Source organism: Fusarium proliferatum (genome assembly GCF_900067095.1).
Source record: "Fusarium proliferatum ET1 genome assembly, contig: FPRO_scaffold004, whole genome shotgun sequence".
NCBI lineage: Eukaryota > Fungi > Ascomycota > Sordariomycetes > Hypocreales > Nectriaceae > Fusarium > Fusarium proliferatum.
The window spans coordinates 2,957,225-2,970,489 of NW_022194793.1; the positions used below are offsets into that span (position 1 = coordinate 2,957,225).

General features: G+C 50.5%; 4 protein-coding genes across 4 annotated transcripts; all 4 read left to right on the forward strand.

Annotated features, from left to right (window-relative positions):
- Positions 1 to 3,030: 3,030 nt before the first annotated feature.
- On the forward strand, positions 3,031 to 5,184 carry FPRO_05120 (uncharacterized protein; the record flags this gene model as incomplete). Its single annotated transcript, XM_031230702.1, has 1 exon — positions 3,031 to 5,184. One exon carries the CDS (start codon positions 3,031 to 3,033, stop codon positions 5,182 to 5,184), a length of 2,154 nt encoding a protein of 717 aa, XP_031080813.1.
- A 935-nt stretch (positions 5,185 to 6,119) lies between these two features.
- On the forward strand, positions 6,120 to 6,969 carry FPRO_05121 (putative GTP-binding protein SAR1; the record flags this gene model as incomplete). The annotated part of the gene is made up of 5 exons (XM_031230703.1): positions 6,120 to 6,138; positions 6,202 to 6,305; positions 6,417 to 6,456; positions 6,508 to 6,573; positions 6,629 to 6,969. The coding sequence occupies 5 exons, from the start codon at positions 6,120 to 6,122 to the stop codon at positions 6,967 to 6,969; spliced, it is 570 nt and encodes a 189-aa protein (XP_031080814.1).
- Positions 6,970 to 7,677: 708 nt separating this feature from the next.
- Positions 7,678 to 10,041, forward strand: FPRO_05122 (putative lipase 5; the record flags this gene model as incomplete). Its single annotated transcript, XM_031230704.1, has 2 exons — positions 7,678 to 8,656; positions 8,708 to 10,041. 2 exons carry the CDS (start codon positions 7,678 to 7,680, stop codon positions 10,039 to 10,041), a joined length of 2,313 nt encoding a protein of 770 aa, XP_031080815.1.
- An 834-nt stretch (positions 10,042 to 10,875) lies between these two features.
- Positions 10,876 to 13,134, forward strand: FPRO_05123 (uncharacterized protein; the record flags this gene model as incomplete). Its single annotated transcript, XM_031230707.1, has 4 exons — positions 10,876 to 10,905; positions 10,959 to 11,270; positions 11,329 to 12,928; positions 12,983 to 13,134. 4 exons carry the CDS (start codon positions 10,876 to 10,878, stop codon positions 13,132 to 13,134), a joined length of 2,094 nt encoding a protein of 697 aa, XP_031080816.1.
- Positions 13,135 to 13,265: the final 131 nt, after the last annotated feature.

Consider the following 13,265-nt stretch of genomic DNA (forward strand, 5'->3'; position numbering starts at 1 on the left):
ATGACACCCAAGACGGCTACTGCGTGCGTCCCTGAAGCAAGGGTAGATCGCAGACGAAGACGCAGACGGCAGCTTAGCTTGCGAGTGCGGAAATGGCACCAGTAGAAAGGCAGTCTGCCATGAACGGAACAGGTGATTGTGGGGAAGTTGAAGAGCGACGAGGCGAGCATCAGGTCTGGATCAGTTGTTGCTCTGCTGTGTTCTGTGGCCTGTACCCCCACGGGCTTGGGGTTAGCCAAGAGTAGAAACGTGCAATACTCAGTGCAACAAAGCCTGATTGAGAAGGCAAAGAAAGTAGGCGATGAAGGGCACGTCAACTCGTGTTGCTGTTCTTTGTGGATTGTGCATGGTTACACTGACAAAGGGCGTGAGATAGACCAGACGAGGCTTTGTCGACGCCTGTAACAGACCAAACCTCCAGCCAAACCAAAAGATCAACAAAGCGGCCTGTGGCGCATCTTGTGCATCAACCCTTCTTGCATAGGCTAATGGTCCCTTGCGCGGGGTGACTGCGTACTGAAACAAGCAAGTTGTGTGTCAAGTCATTGTCTATCATCTGAGGATTTGGTTGGCAAAGTGACTGATTGTCAGTCACAAGCCATCAAATGACCAATACGACACGACAGCAACATCAACATCAACATCAACCGCTAATGCTGTGCTGCGATTTACAGATACACCGCCTCGAATATGAAAGCGGATGGTGTTTGCTTAGTACGACCAAAACCACGCTTCGTAACTGGTGGGAAGGTTCACAAGCGACGATTCTATTGTGGGCCTGCCGAGGGTGGATGATGAATCAATGGTCAAGAATTCTGTGGCGGTTTGCTTCTGGAAAAGAAGAGGCAGAACTTTAACGTGCTGTACCGTACGTATTTGCTGATGATTATGCGAGCATGAGGCTTGGAGGAGGGCAGTGCAAGTAGCGCCCTTGGTCATCTTCACACGGTATACGAAGCAGCGAGTCGTGACCCTGAAACTGCCCGACAACCCTCAGGCCTCTCAGAGTCAGGACAGAGTCAGGACGGTGTGACACACAGTAGATCAGGGTGACCTGTTTTCGGTTATAGAACAACGTGGATCTACGCTCTATCTCAGTTTGGACGTCGCTGACAGGCGCCACTGGTCAATTGAGAAGACCCTGACTGGACAAAATCTGACTGTGGCCTCGGAGGGATGTGTCTACCTCCCTACGTACGTGCTGTAGAGAAAAGGGAGAAATGCACTGGGCTGAACGAGTTGAGAGCGGTCTGCGTACCGAAATTGGGACCTCGGAATGCGTAAATGCTCGCCTCAACATTGGATCTGTAATTTTGAATCGGAATGGATCCTATACGGCTCCTCTGTTTCTCGGCGCCGTGGAAAAGCGGACTCGATTCGGAGCGTCAGCAGCGGAGCAAGACATTTACAGGGCATGATAGTTTTTTTTTTTTTTTTTTTTTTCGCGGCTGGGGAAGACAAAAAAGCTACTAGCAATCAGTACCTTTGTCCTAAGTGACAAAAAGGACTTGGGTAAGCTTAATATTTCTACCAGGTTTCTAGACCAGTTTATTTTGGCACCCTGGTCTATTACCTCGGGGTGCACAACAAGGGGGGAAAAAGCCATGGATCGATCTAGGCGTCGAAAAGCCTAGCCCAGGAGGACGCGAAAAAAGGGCGCAAAAATATGCCGTGAACCAGGAATTCATCTTCCTCAGGCGGCTAAGGCTGGGGCTTACTCGAAACTTGGCTTCCATCAGTCAGTCATTTCAAGTCAGTCAATCAGTCACTAAGTCAGTCATGTCCACTCACACCTCAGCATCAATTGGTGATAGCGTATTACCTGAAGCCCTGCCCTGAGCCCTTAGTACATGGCGCCCTGTGAAATGTAACAAGCCAGTCAGTCAGGCCAGTCAGTTCCTCTGCTTCTGACCCGTGCTAGTAAAATTTCTTTGGCACTGGCAACAGGACTCCATTTTTTACCCGCTCCTGGCACGGCAAATCGCCCATTGTCCTCTTAATTTAGGGTATCTCAGGGAACGGCCCCCCTAAATTTCATCCCGTTCCTTGTCGTCGTTGGCCCCAACCTGAAAGTGACCTCCGCCCAGAGTCGGCCGGTACCTTTTTTTCGCTGGCGTCTTCCTTGAAGCGTTAGGTATTCCCGTCAATTTTCGTTCATTTCCACCTGCAATTTTTCTTTCCGTTCTCGTTGCTTCGCGCCGATTAACAAGGCTTACCTTATTAATAAATAAAAAAGACGGGACCCGAGGCCACCCTCGTCTCTCTCTTTTTCTCACTGTCTCAAATAATTGCCTCGCCCTTCTCCAGCCCTTTCTTTGTTTTATTTTGTTTTGTTCTGTTCCGTTCAGTGTTTTTAGTTGTTTCTTCTAAAACAATCTACAAAGCATCCGTACACCCATCATCCCTCCCCCCCTGTCCCTGTCGAGCAACTTTGTCTCAGACCTTGATCTGTACTGTACTGTGCTGTACATAGAGTTACACTACAAAACGGTGCCGTACTCGTGCCCGCCCTCGGAGAACGTCATATGCAGCAGTCTCCACGCGCAATAAACAGAACAGCGGCTCTCATACACTCACACACCCACAACAATCCATACACCCACCTACACAACACAGCACAGACGCCACCCTGAATTGAGATTGGGGAAATCCTGCAACTTGGGAATCAGCCGCCTTTTCTACTCCTCTTCTAGCTTCTACTCAAAAGCCCAGTCCGGCCCGGCCCTGCATTGCATCTCACTTCTGCCATCGACCCATATCAAAGCACTCTCACGCACAAAGCAACCACCCCAACCAACAACCTACTCTAAACTATTCCAGTTGACGATGTTTGTCTTGCTGTTATAGCACTACTGTCCTCAGGGACACTTTTAGCCGCCTCCTTCGACGCTGCTATTGCCAAGGCAATAACACAACTGCAACGTCTTGCACCTCAACTACTATACGACACATACAACTACACGCCTTCTCGACTACTTCAACAACTATTATCCTAATCTCCTGATCAATCCCTACACTCTATTGACCGAAATGACGACCAACATGACTACCAATAACCCAGACACCCTGTGGGTGGCTCACGGTTCAGAAGAGCTCGAGGAGGCCGACGAACCGCCTGAGATAACCCTTAAGAAACAACAGTTTACTGCCAACGATTTCCAGCGAACTACCATTCGACCTCCTACTGAAAAGTCCTCTCTGTTGACCAAGGCTATCAATGGAAACTCAGACGACGACCTCTACACTCCCCAGACTATCTCACGACCCATGGCCAACACCCAGCGACGCCGCTCCCTTGTTAGCAACATCAGCCTCGCTTCGACTGCCGATCTCACGAGCGATACTGGTTTTACTAGTCCTTCGAGACCGAACACACCAAGCCCTCCTCTTCCTGAAATGGCCATGTTACGCCTGCACGATGGACGTGCTGCCGAGCCTACACATGTTTCTTTGCTAGGTGCTGCTGTCAGGTTACAGCAAGGCAAGACTGAGGAGCCTCGCAAGCGAAGTATTCAGTTTGCATGCGTTGCCAAGCCCGTGGTCCAGGAACAACCCCCTCGATCCCAACCTATGGCCAAGGCGCCTTCGGCTCAGGAAGCTCCTCGCAAGTCGTGCATCAAGTTTGCATGCCCAGCTCGACCCGCTTCTACCCAGAACACTCCTCCCCGGTATACCGAGAACTGCGCTAAGAAGGACGCAACACCAAAGGCCGAATCTCCTTCAACCCCCAAGCGAATGTCAGCACTGGCGTTTGCTGCACCCCGCCAGGTCACACCTCGTCGACACTCCATGTCGCGTCCTCGATTTCTCCGTGCCGATTCCTCTGACCTTGTCACGGACAGTTCACAGTTCCACGAGTTTGCTAGTGGTATCACTCGAGAGGACGATTGGATCCGACGTGATAGCAATGCTGTTGCAACCAAACTGACAATCAATGACACTCTGACCAAGGAGAACAACATTCGACGTCTGGCTACCGAGGCAGAGGAAGAGGCGCAAGAGGAAGAAGACGAACTTGAGGATGAGGAGGATGCTGACGTTGACGACGAGGATGATGAGGACGGGGATGAAGATGAAGATGAGGATGACGAACTCGATGTTGAGCTCGACGAGGATGATGAGGAGGACGAGGAGGACGATGACGACTCTGACGGCTATCACACCGATGAAGAGACCGGCTTCGCTGACTCTGATGAGGATGATGAGGACGATGACATGCGTCTTTGGACCCCTGGAGCCAAGTCTGTGGTTCATATCGGATCGGGTGCTACTCTCATGCGCCGCCCTTCTCTTCACGAGTTACAGTCTGACTCTTCTATCACTACCATAGACAAAGAGCGTGCCAACCGTCGCTCAAAGCGCGTCAGATATGCTGAGGAGGCTCCTGATCTTCCTGATAGCACTGACTTTGTCTGCGGTACACTGGATGAGGACCGTCCTCTCGAGGAAGCCTACCTTTCTTGCCTCGCAGCTCGACGAAATGAAAAGCTTCGCGTTATTCCTCAGGACATCGACCCTAGTTTCCCTGCCTCTGAGCCTGAGGAGGAAAACGAGGGTGAGATCTTCAACCCTGTTCACCACTCGAGTGATGAGGATGATGAGTTCTTCCAGGGCAAAATGGAGGACCTTCATCAGGAGCGTGACCGCCCTCGTCGCCGTCGCAAGAGCGAGCATGCATCTCCCAAGCGATTCCGCTCTCCTCCCCCAAAGCGCCATCACTCACCCCCACCCAAGGTCCGAGGCCGATCACCCAAGCCTTTGTTTGACCGTCAATCCCCTCGAAAGGCCAAGTCCCCAGCTCCTATGCGGAAGCCCATCACCACCCCTCTTGGATCTCCTCGCTGCGGCCAAGTCAACTTCAACCTGGCTGGTCGCCCTGGACTCACTCACACCAAGTCTCTTCCTCGTGGCGGTGCAATGTGCCACCAGCGAAAGCAGGCCCGACACAAGGTCAAATACGACAACGATACCCACATTCGTGGTGCTATCGATATTGTCAAGGGTCTGGAGAGTAAGCGTCAGCGACGCAAAGAGAAGTTCCACCAAAAGTACTGCAATCGCGCTCGACGAGGCCAGATCCCCGAGCGCAAGCCTGTTCCCGGTCGCGGCACGGAACGCATGAGGGAACTTGGCCTTCTCATGGCTGGCAAGAAGGACCAGACCAATTATGTCCTTTCCATCTAAGCATGCTTGACTGTCCTTGCAAGAGAACATTGATGCTTTCGATTTAGACTGCGAGACACGTTACGACGAAGATGATACATCTTACACGATTTAACTTGATGACTCAAATGTCCTTTCTTACACCTTCTCGGCTAGGTCTCCGAGATTGTTTTACTGTATATACTGGTAATGGACCCCCGGATGCTCGCAATGTTCGAGATTTCCTGTACATATTTTTTCTACTTTTTCTTTGTCATACTGCATAAAGCGGCCGGACAACGCTCGCTACTGGCGGAAAGGAGCTTATTTTGAACTGCTTGGATACCCGATACAGCATTTGGTATTACTGGGGTACATGCTCGGCGTTGGATGAGAGGCTATCATGACATAAATGCATTTAGCGGAATATCAATCACGACAATGATTCTCTGCCATATATTAACGGTCGCTTCCCGTGATATAAAATAACTGGATGAATAAGACTACACGCAGTTAGTCAAAGATGTTGGTAAGTGTGATTAAGTCTCGTTGACCATCGGGGATGTCACTAGCTGGTCACTTTGGTGTAAGTGAGTCCTCGAGACACCACAATTTGGCAATGGAACTGCGAATACTCCTGTAGTAAAGGACAAGAAAACATAGAATATTCTTATGCGTACCTAAATATACAAATTTTAGCCACTGTTCTTGTTTGTGCCCGCTGACCTGCAGCTCGGTATCGAGGGACGGAACTGTACGGCGTGACATGCACGATGATATACATGCCTTGAAATTCAGGCACCATTTCGGCGTCCCTTTCTTGCCAGCTTTTGGTTCAATGCAACGCCTCCTAACAATCCACCAGCAGCTACTTTCCACGACGCCAACGATAACGACGACTCCTTTTCTCCAGTGCAAGATAATAACACCACAACCTTTTATTTCAGCCTAATACTCACCTTTAATACTCACACAACATGTGGATTGTCAACTGGTGTATGTAACCGGTTACGATTAAACAACTGGTAACTTGAATGGGCTGACACGTGCTGCGTATAGTCTATGATGTGCTGTCCTCCTTGGGACTGCTCAACAAGCACGCAAAGCTGCTCTTCTTGGGTCTCGACAATGCCGGAAAGACTACTCTGCTTCACATGCTGAAGGTACGTCGACAAAATGCGGCTGGATTGTTGGATGGGTGGCTGTCAGCTCGGATACTTGTTACCAGCGGTGGCGGTTTTGGAGATATATTACGACTAACGATGGATTTACAGAACGACCGTGTCGCTATCCTCCAACCCACTCTTCACCCCAGTAAGATCCTTTGTGAAAGCATCAACAAGGCGTTATACTGAGACATCACAGCATCCGAGGAGCTTGCCATCGGCAACGTTCGATTCACCACTTTCGATCTCGGCGGTCACCAGCAGGGTATGCCAATACACCACACCTTCAACTCCGCAAGTATATCTAACAACTTTTATAGCCCGACGTATCTGGCGCGACTACTTCCCCGAGGTCAACGGCGTTGTCTTCCTTGTTGATGCCAAGGACCACGAGCGATTCGGTGAGGCCAAGGCCGAGCTCGACGCCCTCCTCTCCATGGAGGAGCTCTCCAAGGTTCCCTTCGTCATTCTCGGCAACAAGATCGACCACCCTGATGCTATCTCTGAGGACGAGATGCGACACCAGCTCGGCCTTTACCAGACAACCGGCAAGGGCAAGGTCCCTCTCGAGGGTATCCGACCTATCGAGCTCTTCATGTGCTCAGTGGTTATGCGACAAGGCTACGGCGAAGGTATACGCTGGCTGTCGCAGTACGTATAGAGGAGTAGGGAAGACGGGATGAGATTGAAAGAAGTGAGGCAGTGAGCTAGAGAGGTATACCTTACGTCAAGTCCTTTTGGGGAGAGGCAGAAAGGACAAGTGATTTCCAGTGTTATGAGACTCAGAATTCTCCCTTAGGCGAACATTGGTCCTGCAATTCTACTATATTTACTTGCTACAAAATCGAGCCTCGCCTCATATCGGGAATGCTCCTGAAGATGGAAAAATCAGACCCCTGGTGTTAAGTGCTAGGGTGTTTTACAAGGGGTGGCTGTGCTCATGAACGACATTATTGTGCCTAGGTAGGCATCGTCGGAACACATATTATGATGCGTGATGTAACTAGTTTAATCGTAGCTAAAAGAGAAGGTGGCAAGAATTAGAGAGAGATTATGCGTTTACATCTCATGATTAGCGCTCGTGGGCTCATCCTAATCGCTGTAGGTAGTGGTACCAGGTGTTCGATAGAGGCCTCGGTTCGCCAAGACGGACTGGTATGGATCCCCGGGAAATGTACCTCTGTACAGTTTCCCCAACGAATCTACGTCATGCTACTAGAATCGTCACAAGGCAACCCAACAGAGCTTCGCATCATAGTAATCAATTTCTCCCTTAACCCGCTGTAACATCTTACGATTCCAAGAAAGCCGACTTATTTCTCTCTCCTATCAGCAATGGGTTAGAGATTACAGCATAAAATCGATCGCAATGTCGTCCTCGTCGTTTTCCTCACTACTGCCTCGCGATCCAGTCTATGGATTTCCACCGGAATCTTTCGACCCCTCCCTTCTTCCTGATGTCGACACTGAATTCGTCGATGCGCAAGACTTGGAAGCCTTTGAGAAGGCGCTCCAGGCTCCTGACCCGCTTCAGAGTCCAGCCGACGAAAACGGTGCTCGGTCGCCACGCAGCCCGAGTTCGTTCAGTGTGACAAAGAGGCCTTCGCAGGTCGAATCTGGCCTTGCGGATGATGTAGCTGCTGTCGCCGCCGCGGCGGACGCTGCTTCTGGAGATCTTCCTGTTCCGCCGACACCGAATCAAGGGACTTTTATCACGGCGCAGAACGATTGGGCGCCCGTCAACGAAAAGATCTATAGCCGTCGGCGTGGTTCGAGGCGAAGCAAGAGAAAGCGCAGGGGTGGAAAGGGGGCTGTTGAAGGTCTTCTAGGGACCCGCACCAAGGATGAGACTCGAGAGGGATATCTATACCAACTTTCAAAATGGCCTCTGCTTTTCTTCGTGTTTGCGTGGCTGGGTGGACTTGTCGTTGCATATCTCTCGACAAGACTATACATCTGGGTTTACGAGCATTTCTTCACATGGCGCGGCCAGCGAGAAAGACTCCGAAGAAATTTGCGACATGCGTCGAAGTATGACGATTGGGTAAGCGCTGCAAAGGAGCTCGACAACTACCTTGGCCGACAAACATGGAGGGAAGAGAACGATTTCGCATACTACGATTCCAAGACCGTTCGAAGAGTTTGGGAGCAGATGAAGAAGACAAGACTGCGCGCTGAAGAGCAAGAAAGCAAGGGCGAGAAGGGTGATGGAGGTAAAGCGGTGGATGAACTGAAGACCTTGATCGAAGCTTGCGTCAAGAATAACTTTGTTGGCGTTGAGAACGCAAGGTTGTACAGCCAAACGTACTATGGAACCAAGAATCTGGTACAAAATTTCCTCGATGAAGGTGAGTTCCTAATGCCCCAGCTAGACACTCCAAGATTCTAACCCGAAGCAGAGGAGAAGTGCATTAAATTTCTTATAAACACCAAACAACTTGAGATGGAACAGAAGCGAGTTCTGTTCAAGCACGTCTATGCGAACTACGGAAGAACAGCTCTCTGTCTCTCGGGGGGTGCAGCCTTTGCCTACTATCACATTGGTGTTGTTCGAGCTTTGCTCGATGCGGATCTGCTACCAGATGTCATTACAGGTACCAGTGGTGGTGCTCTAGTAGCTGCTTTGGTGGCCACTCGAACGAATGATGAGCTTAAGCAACTTCTTGTGCCAGCGCTTTCAGAGCGGATCAACGCCTGCCGCGAACCATTTACAGTCTGGATTCCTCGATGGTGGAAGACTGGAGCTCGTTTTGACTCGGTTGACTGGGCGCGACGATGCAGCTGGTGGACACATGGCTCTCTGACATTTCGAGAAGCTTATGAACGAACAGGTCGCATTCTCAATGTTACCTGTGTGCCAGCTGACCCCCATTCGCCGACGATTCTTTGCAACTACCTCACAAGCCCCGATTGTGTTATCTGGTCGGCGGTGTTGGCATCGGCCGCTGTACCCGGAATTATCAACCCTGTCGTCCTCATGATGAAGACTCGAGACGGTTCGCTAGAGCCGTACTCTTTTGGCCACAAGTGGAAAGATGGCAGTTTGCGGACAGATATTCCCATCAAGGCCTTGAACACACACTTCAACGTCAACTTTACAATTGTCAGCCAAGTCAACCCACACATCAATCTTTTCTTTTTTTCTTCTCGAGGCTCAGTTGGTCACCCAGTCACACATCGCAAGGGGCGTGGATGGCGAGGTGGCTACCTGATGTCTGCGTTTGAGCACTATCTCAAACTGGATATGAACAAGTGGCTCAAGTTTATCCGCCACGCCGAACTGCTGCCCCGGCCTCTTGGTCAAGACTGGAGTCAGCTTTGGCTTCAACAATTCAGCGGTACTATTACGATTTGGCCAAAGTCGAGGATTTCAGACTTCTGGCGCATCCTATCAGATCCCGATCCCCATCGACTATCCCGTATGATTCACGAAGGGAAGCAAAGTGCTTTCCCCAAGCTCAAGTTTATTGAGAACAGACTCAAGATTGAGCGACTGGTTGAACGTGGACGGTCTGATTCAAGACCATGGGTGCGTCGGGGTAGCATTCAAACTATTCTCAGCGAAGAGGATATCAGAAACATTCTGGCGGAGGAGATGGGCAATGGTGCAACTACAGAGGACGAGACCGATGTGGAAGATCTCAGTGGTCTTGGTCTTGGTATGACCACACTCGACGAGAACACTCTTTACGAGGAGCCCGGAGAGAAGAGTGACTCGGAGGTTAGCGGTTGAGGTGAGTATCGTTTAAGATGGGAGGAAGTGGATATACGGAGTAATACGAGCAGCATTGGATGTCTCTAGATTTGTAGCATAGCTTCAAGGTTGCTTTATAGGTTTGGGTCTGAAAATTGGGTTGGGACTGGGAGGAACCAGTAGATCATTTATCGTTATAAGCGTCTTTAATATACATCAAGCGTTTCATTTGTCAAATTATATGGCCAAATGGTCTCGATCCTATTCAAGTAATATGATTTAGTTGCTCCGTTCTGAGGAGGTACTTAGTTGGGCTCGAAATAGAATAGAGTTGGGATTGGCGCTAGAAGGTGATAGACTGCAGGGCTGAGTGCACTAAGAAACAGTGGCTGTCCTTTCTAAAATTGCTTAGGTACAGTAGGGTCCTCTGTGCTGAGAACACGGTGGCGCGTACGGCAAAGGAGCCATTCAGTGCAGGCGGCAAGTGGGGAGTGACAGATAATCCGATCACCGGCAGCCGTCAACCCGCCCGCTTTCTACTCCAAACCAAGGTCGACCATGGGAAATGCGCTGCGTGGCCGTAACTCGTTAGTAGTAGACGACAGTTGGACTCTCCACGACACCAGCACTTTTCCTCAACTTTACATTCTCACACCAACAAGCACAATATCATCTGCCAGTAAAATACACTCTTTTGGGGCAGAGAACTTGTTCTTGATTTTGTAAAGAGCATTCTCTTTATTTTATCTTTTGTGTGTCTTTGTTTCTGTCGTCTTCTATACATTGATTGATCGATCGCCTCGACTTGTGGGCTACGTTTCCCCTTCGAGCTTGCTTTGAGAGTAGCCCTGGGGCTCTCTTCAACCCGTCAAGATGAGTTCCGACTACTCTTATGACGAGCAGGTAAGAATGGGCAATGTCTCTATGCTTCGACACCGGCTAACTCGAACCAACAGGGCCAATTCTTCCCCTTCTTTATCCTGACCCTCACTGGCATCGTCACTGTTCCCCTTACCTATACACTCCTTCGCCCGAACCGCGACCAAGATGCGCTTGCGCCACGGATCAAGACCAACTACAAGTCAGAGCATGCGGCCACTGTCGAGTCGCTCAAGTCAGCGCAGAAGCGTAGCCAATGGAGGGTCAAACGGGTCATCTTCGTGATAATCGGCTGGGCCCTCATGGCTGGCATGGCCTACCTAATCATGGTGACCCAGCGAACTGTCCCAAAGCTTTGGAACCCCTACGATATTCTAGGCATCTCAGAGGTAAGCTTCGCGACAACTATATCGTGCCCAAGTGACATTGCTGACACAATCACTACAGTCTCTCAATGAGAAGCAAATCAAGTCGCACTACAAGCGACTCTCCCTCAAGTTCCACCCCGACAAGGTTCGACCTGACCCAGCCAAGAACGAGACTGTTGAATCCCTCAACAACTTCTACGTCGAACTCACCAAGGCCTATCAAGCGCTCACCGACGAAGACGTCCGCAACAACTACATCCAGTATGGCCATCCCGATGGAAAGCAGAGCTTTAGCATGGGAATTGCTCTTCCTCAGTTTATGGTCTCCGACGGCAACGGCAAGTATGTCGTTCTTCTGTACACTATGCTTCTTGGAGTTCTTCTGCCCTGGCTCGTTGGATCATGGTGGTATGGTACCAAGAGGATGTCAAAGGAAGGTGTCCTGATGGAGAGCGCCAACAACCTGTTCCGACAATACGACGACGAAATCGAGGAGGGCGGCATCATCACTGCTCTCAGCGCTGGCAAGGAGTTCGAGGACATCCTGAAGGGCGATAAGGGCGAATCTGGTCTTTCCAAGATCGAGTCACGAATCACAGCTGAAAGTGAGGTCGGGCCTACTGCTTCTGGCATGTCGCTCAAGGACAAGGAGGCTCTCGAGGATCTTGACAACGGTGTTCGACGAAAGGCCCTCGCCCTTCTCTGGGCTTACCTCGGCCGTGTTGAGCTCGACGACCCTGCTCTGACCAAGGCCAAATTCCAGGTTGGCCCCATCGCCCGCGCCCTCAACCAGTCCTTCAACGCCATCACTCTCGCCTACGGAAACATTGGTCCTATTGCCAACTCGTTCTACACCAGCCAGAACCTGATCCAAGCTGTTGCACCCCACGCCTCTCCTCTTCTCCAGCTTCCCCACATCACTCCCGAGATCGCTCGTGCCATCGAAGGTGATTCCAAGACACACATGCCTGTCCACCGATTTATGGATCGACCAGACGCACAGCGCAGACAGCTTGCTGTTGGAAAGGGACTCCTGACTGAGGAGCAGTACCAGACCGCGATTGGTGTCGCTAAGCAGATTCCCTTCTTCCGTGTATCCAGGGCTTTCTTCAAGGTTACTGGCGAGCGCTTTATTATCCCCTCGTCACTGGTTTCTCTTGTCATCAAGGGCCGCTTCATTCCTCCTGGTACTGAGAACATCCCCCCTGTCAACGAGCTGGATCTCGAGGACATTGACCCGGCTGAGGACGATATTGAGGCTATCAACGGACGCAAGAAGAAGACTATCAAGGGCCCTGACGGCAAGCTTATTCCTATCGAGGAGGAGTCAATCCTGCCCCCTCTGACACTCGCCCCCTACTATGCCCGTGATCACTCTCCTCAATGGCACGCTTTCCTTAGCGACTCTAAGCAAGGCAAGATGGCCGTTCCCCCTTTCCACTTCGCCAAGTTCGACCAGCCTATTATCGATGATGAAGGCAAGCCTACTTTCAATATGCAGACTCTCAAGGCTCAATTCGCTGCACCTCCTCAAGCTGGTCACTACACCTTTGTTTTGCATGTTATCTGCGACTCCTATGTGGGCTTTGATACCAAGATGGAAGTAACCTTGGTAGTTGAGGAAGCAAGCAAGGCAGCCGAGATGCAAGCCGAGGACGAGATCAGTGAGCCTGAAGAGGGTAAGTCTCAATTGCAAACCGAATTATTGAATGTTCCTGCTAACAACCTTTCAGATTCCCTCGCTGGACAGATGCACGTTCTCAAGACTGGTCAAACTCCCAACACCCGCAGAAGGGATTCTGACGACTCTGAGGATGAGAGTGGAACAGATGAGGAAGAGGATGACACCAGTGCAACAAATACCGATACTGAGGACGAGTCATAACGGCCTACCAGTCTCTGTTTGTGGATATAAAAAAAGTACTGTAATCACTAAATCATGAGCGAAACCCCTCTCAGGAGCATGATGTGTGTATACGGAAGCGATATAATCCTTGTGTATGTATGTATTGGGAA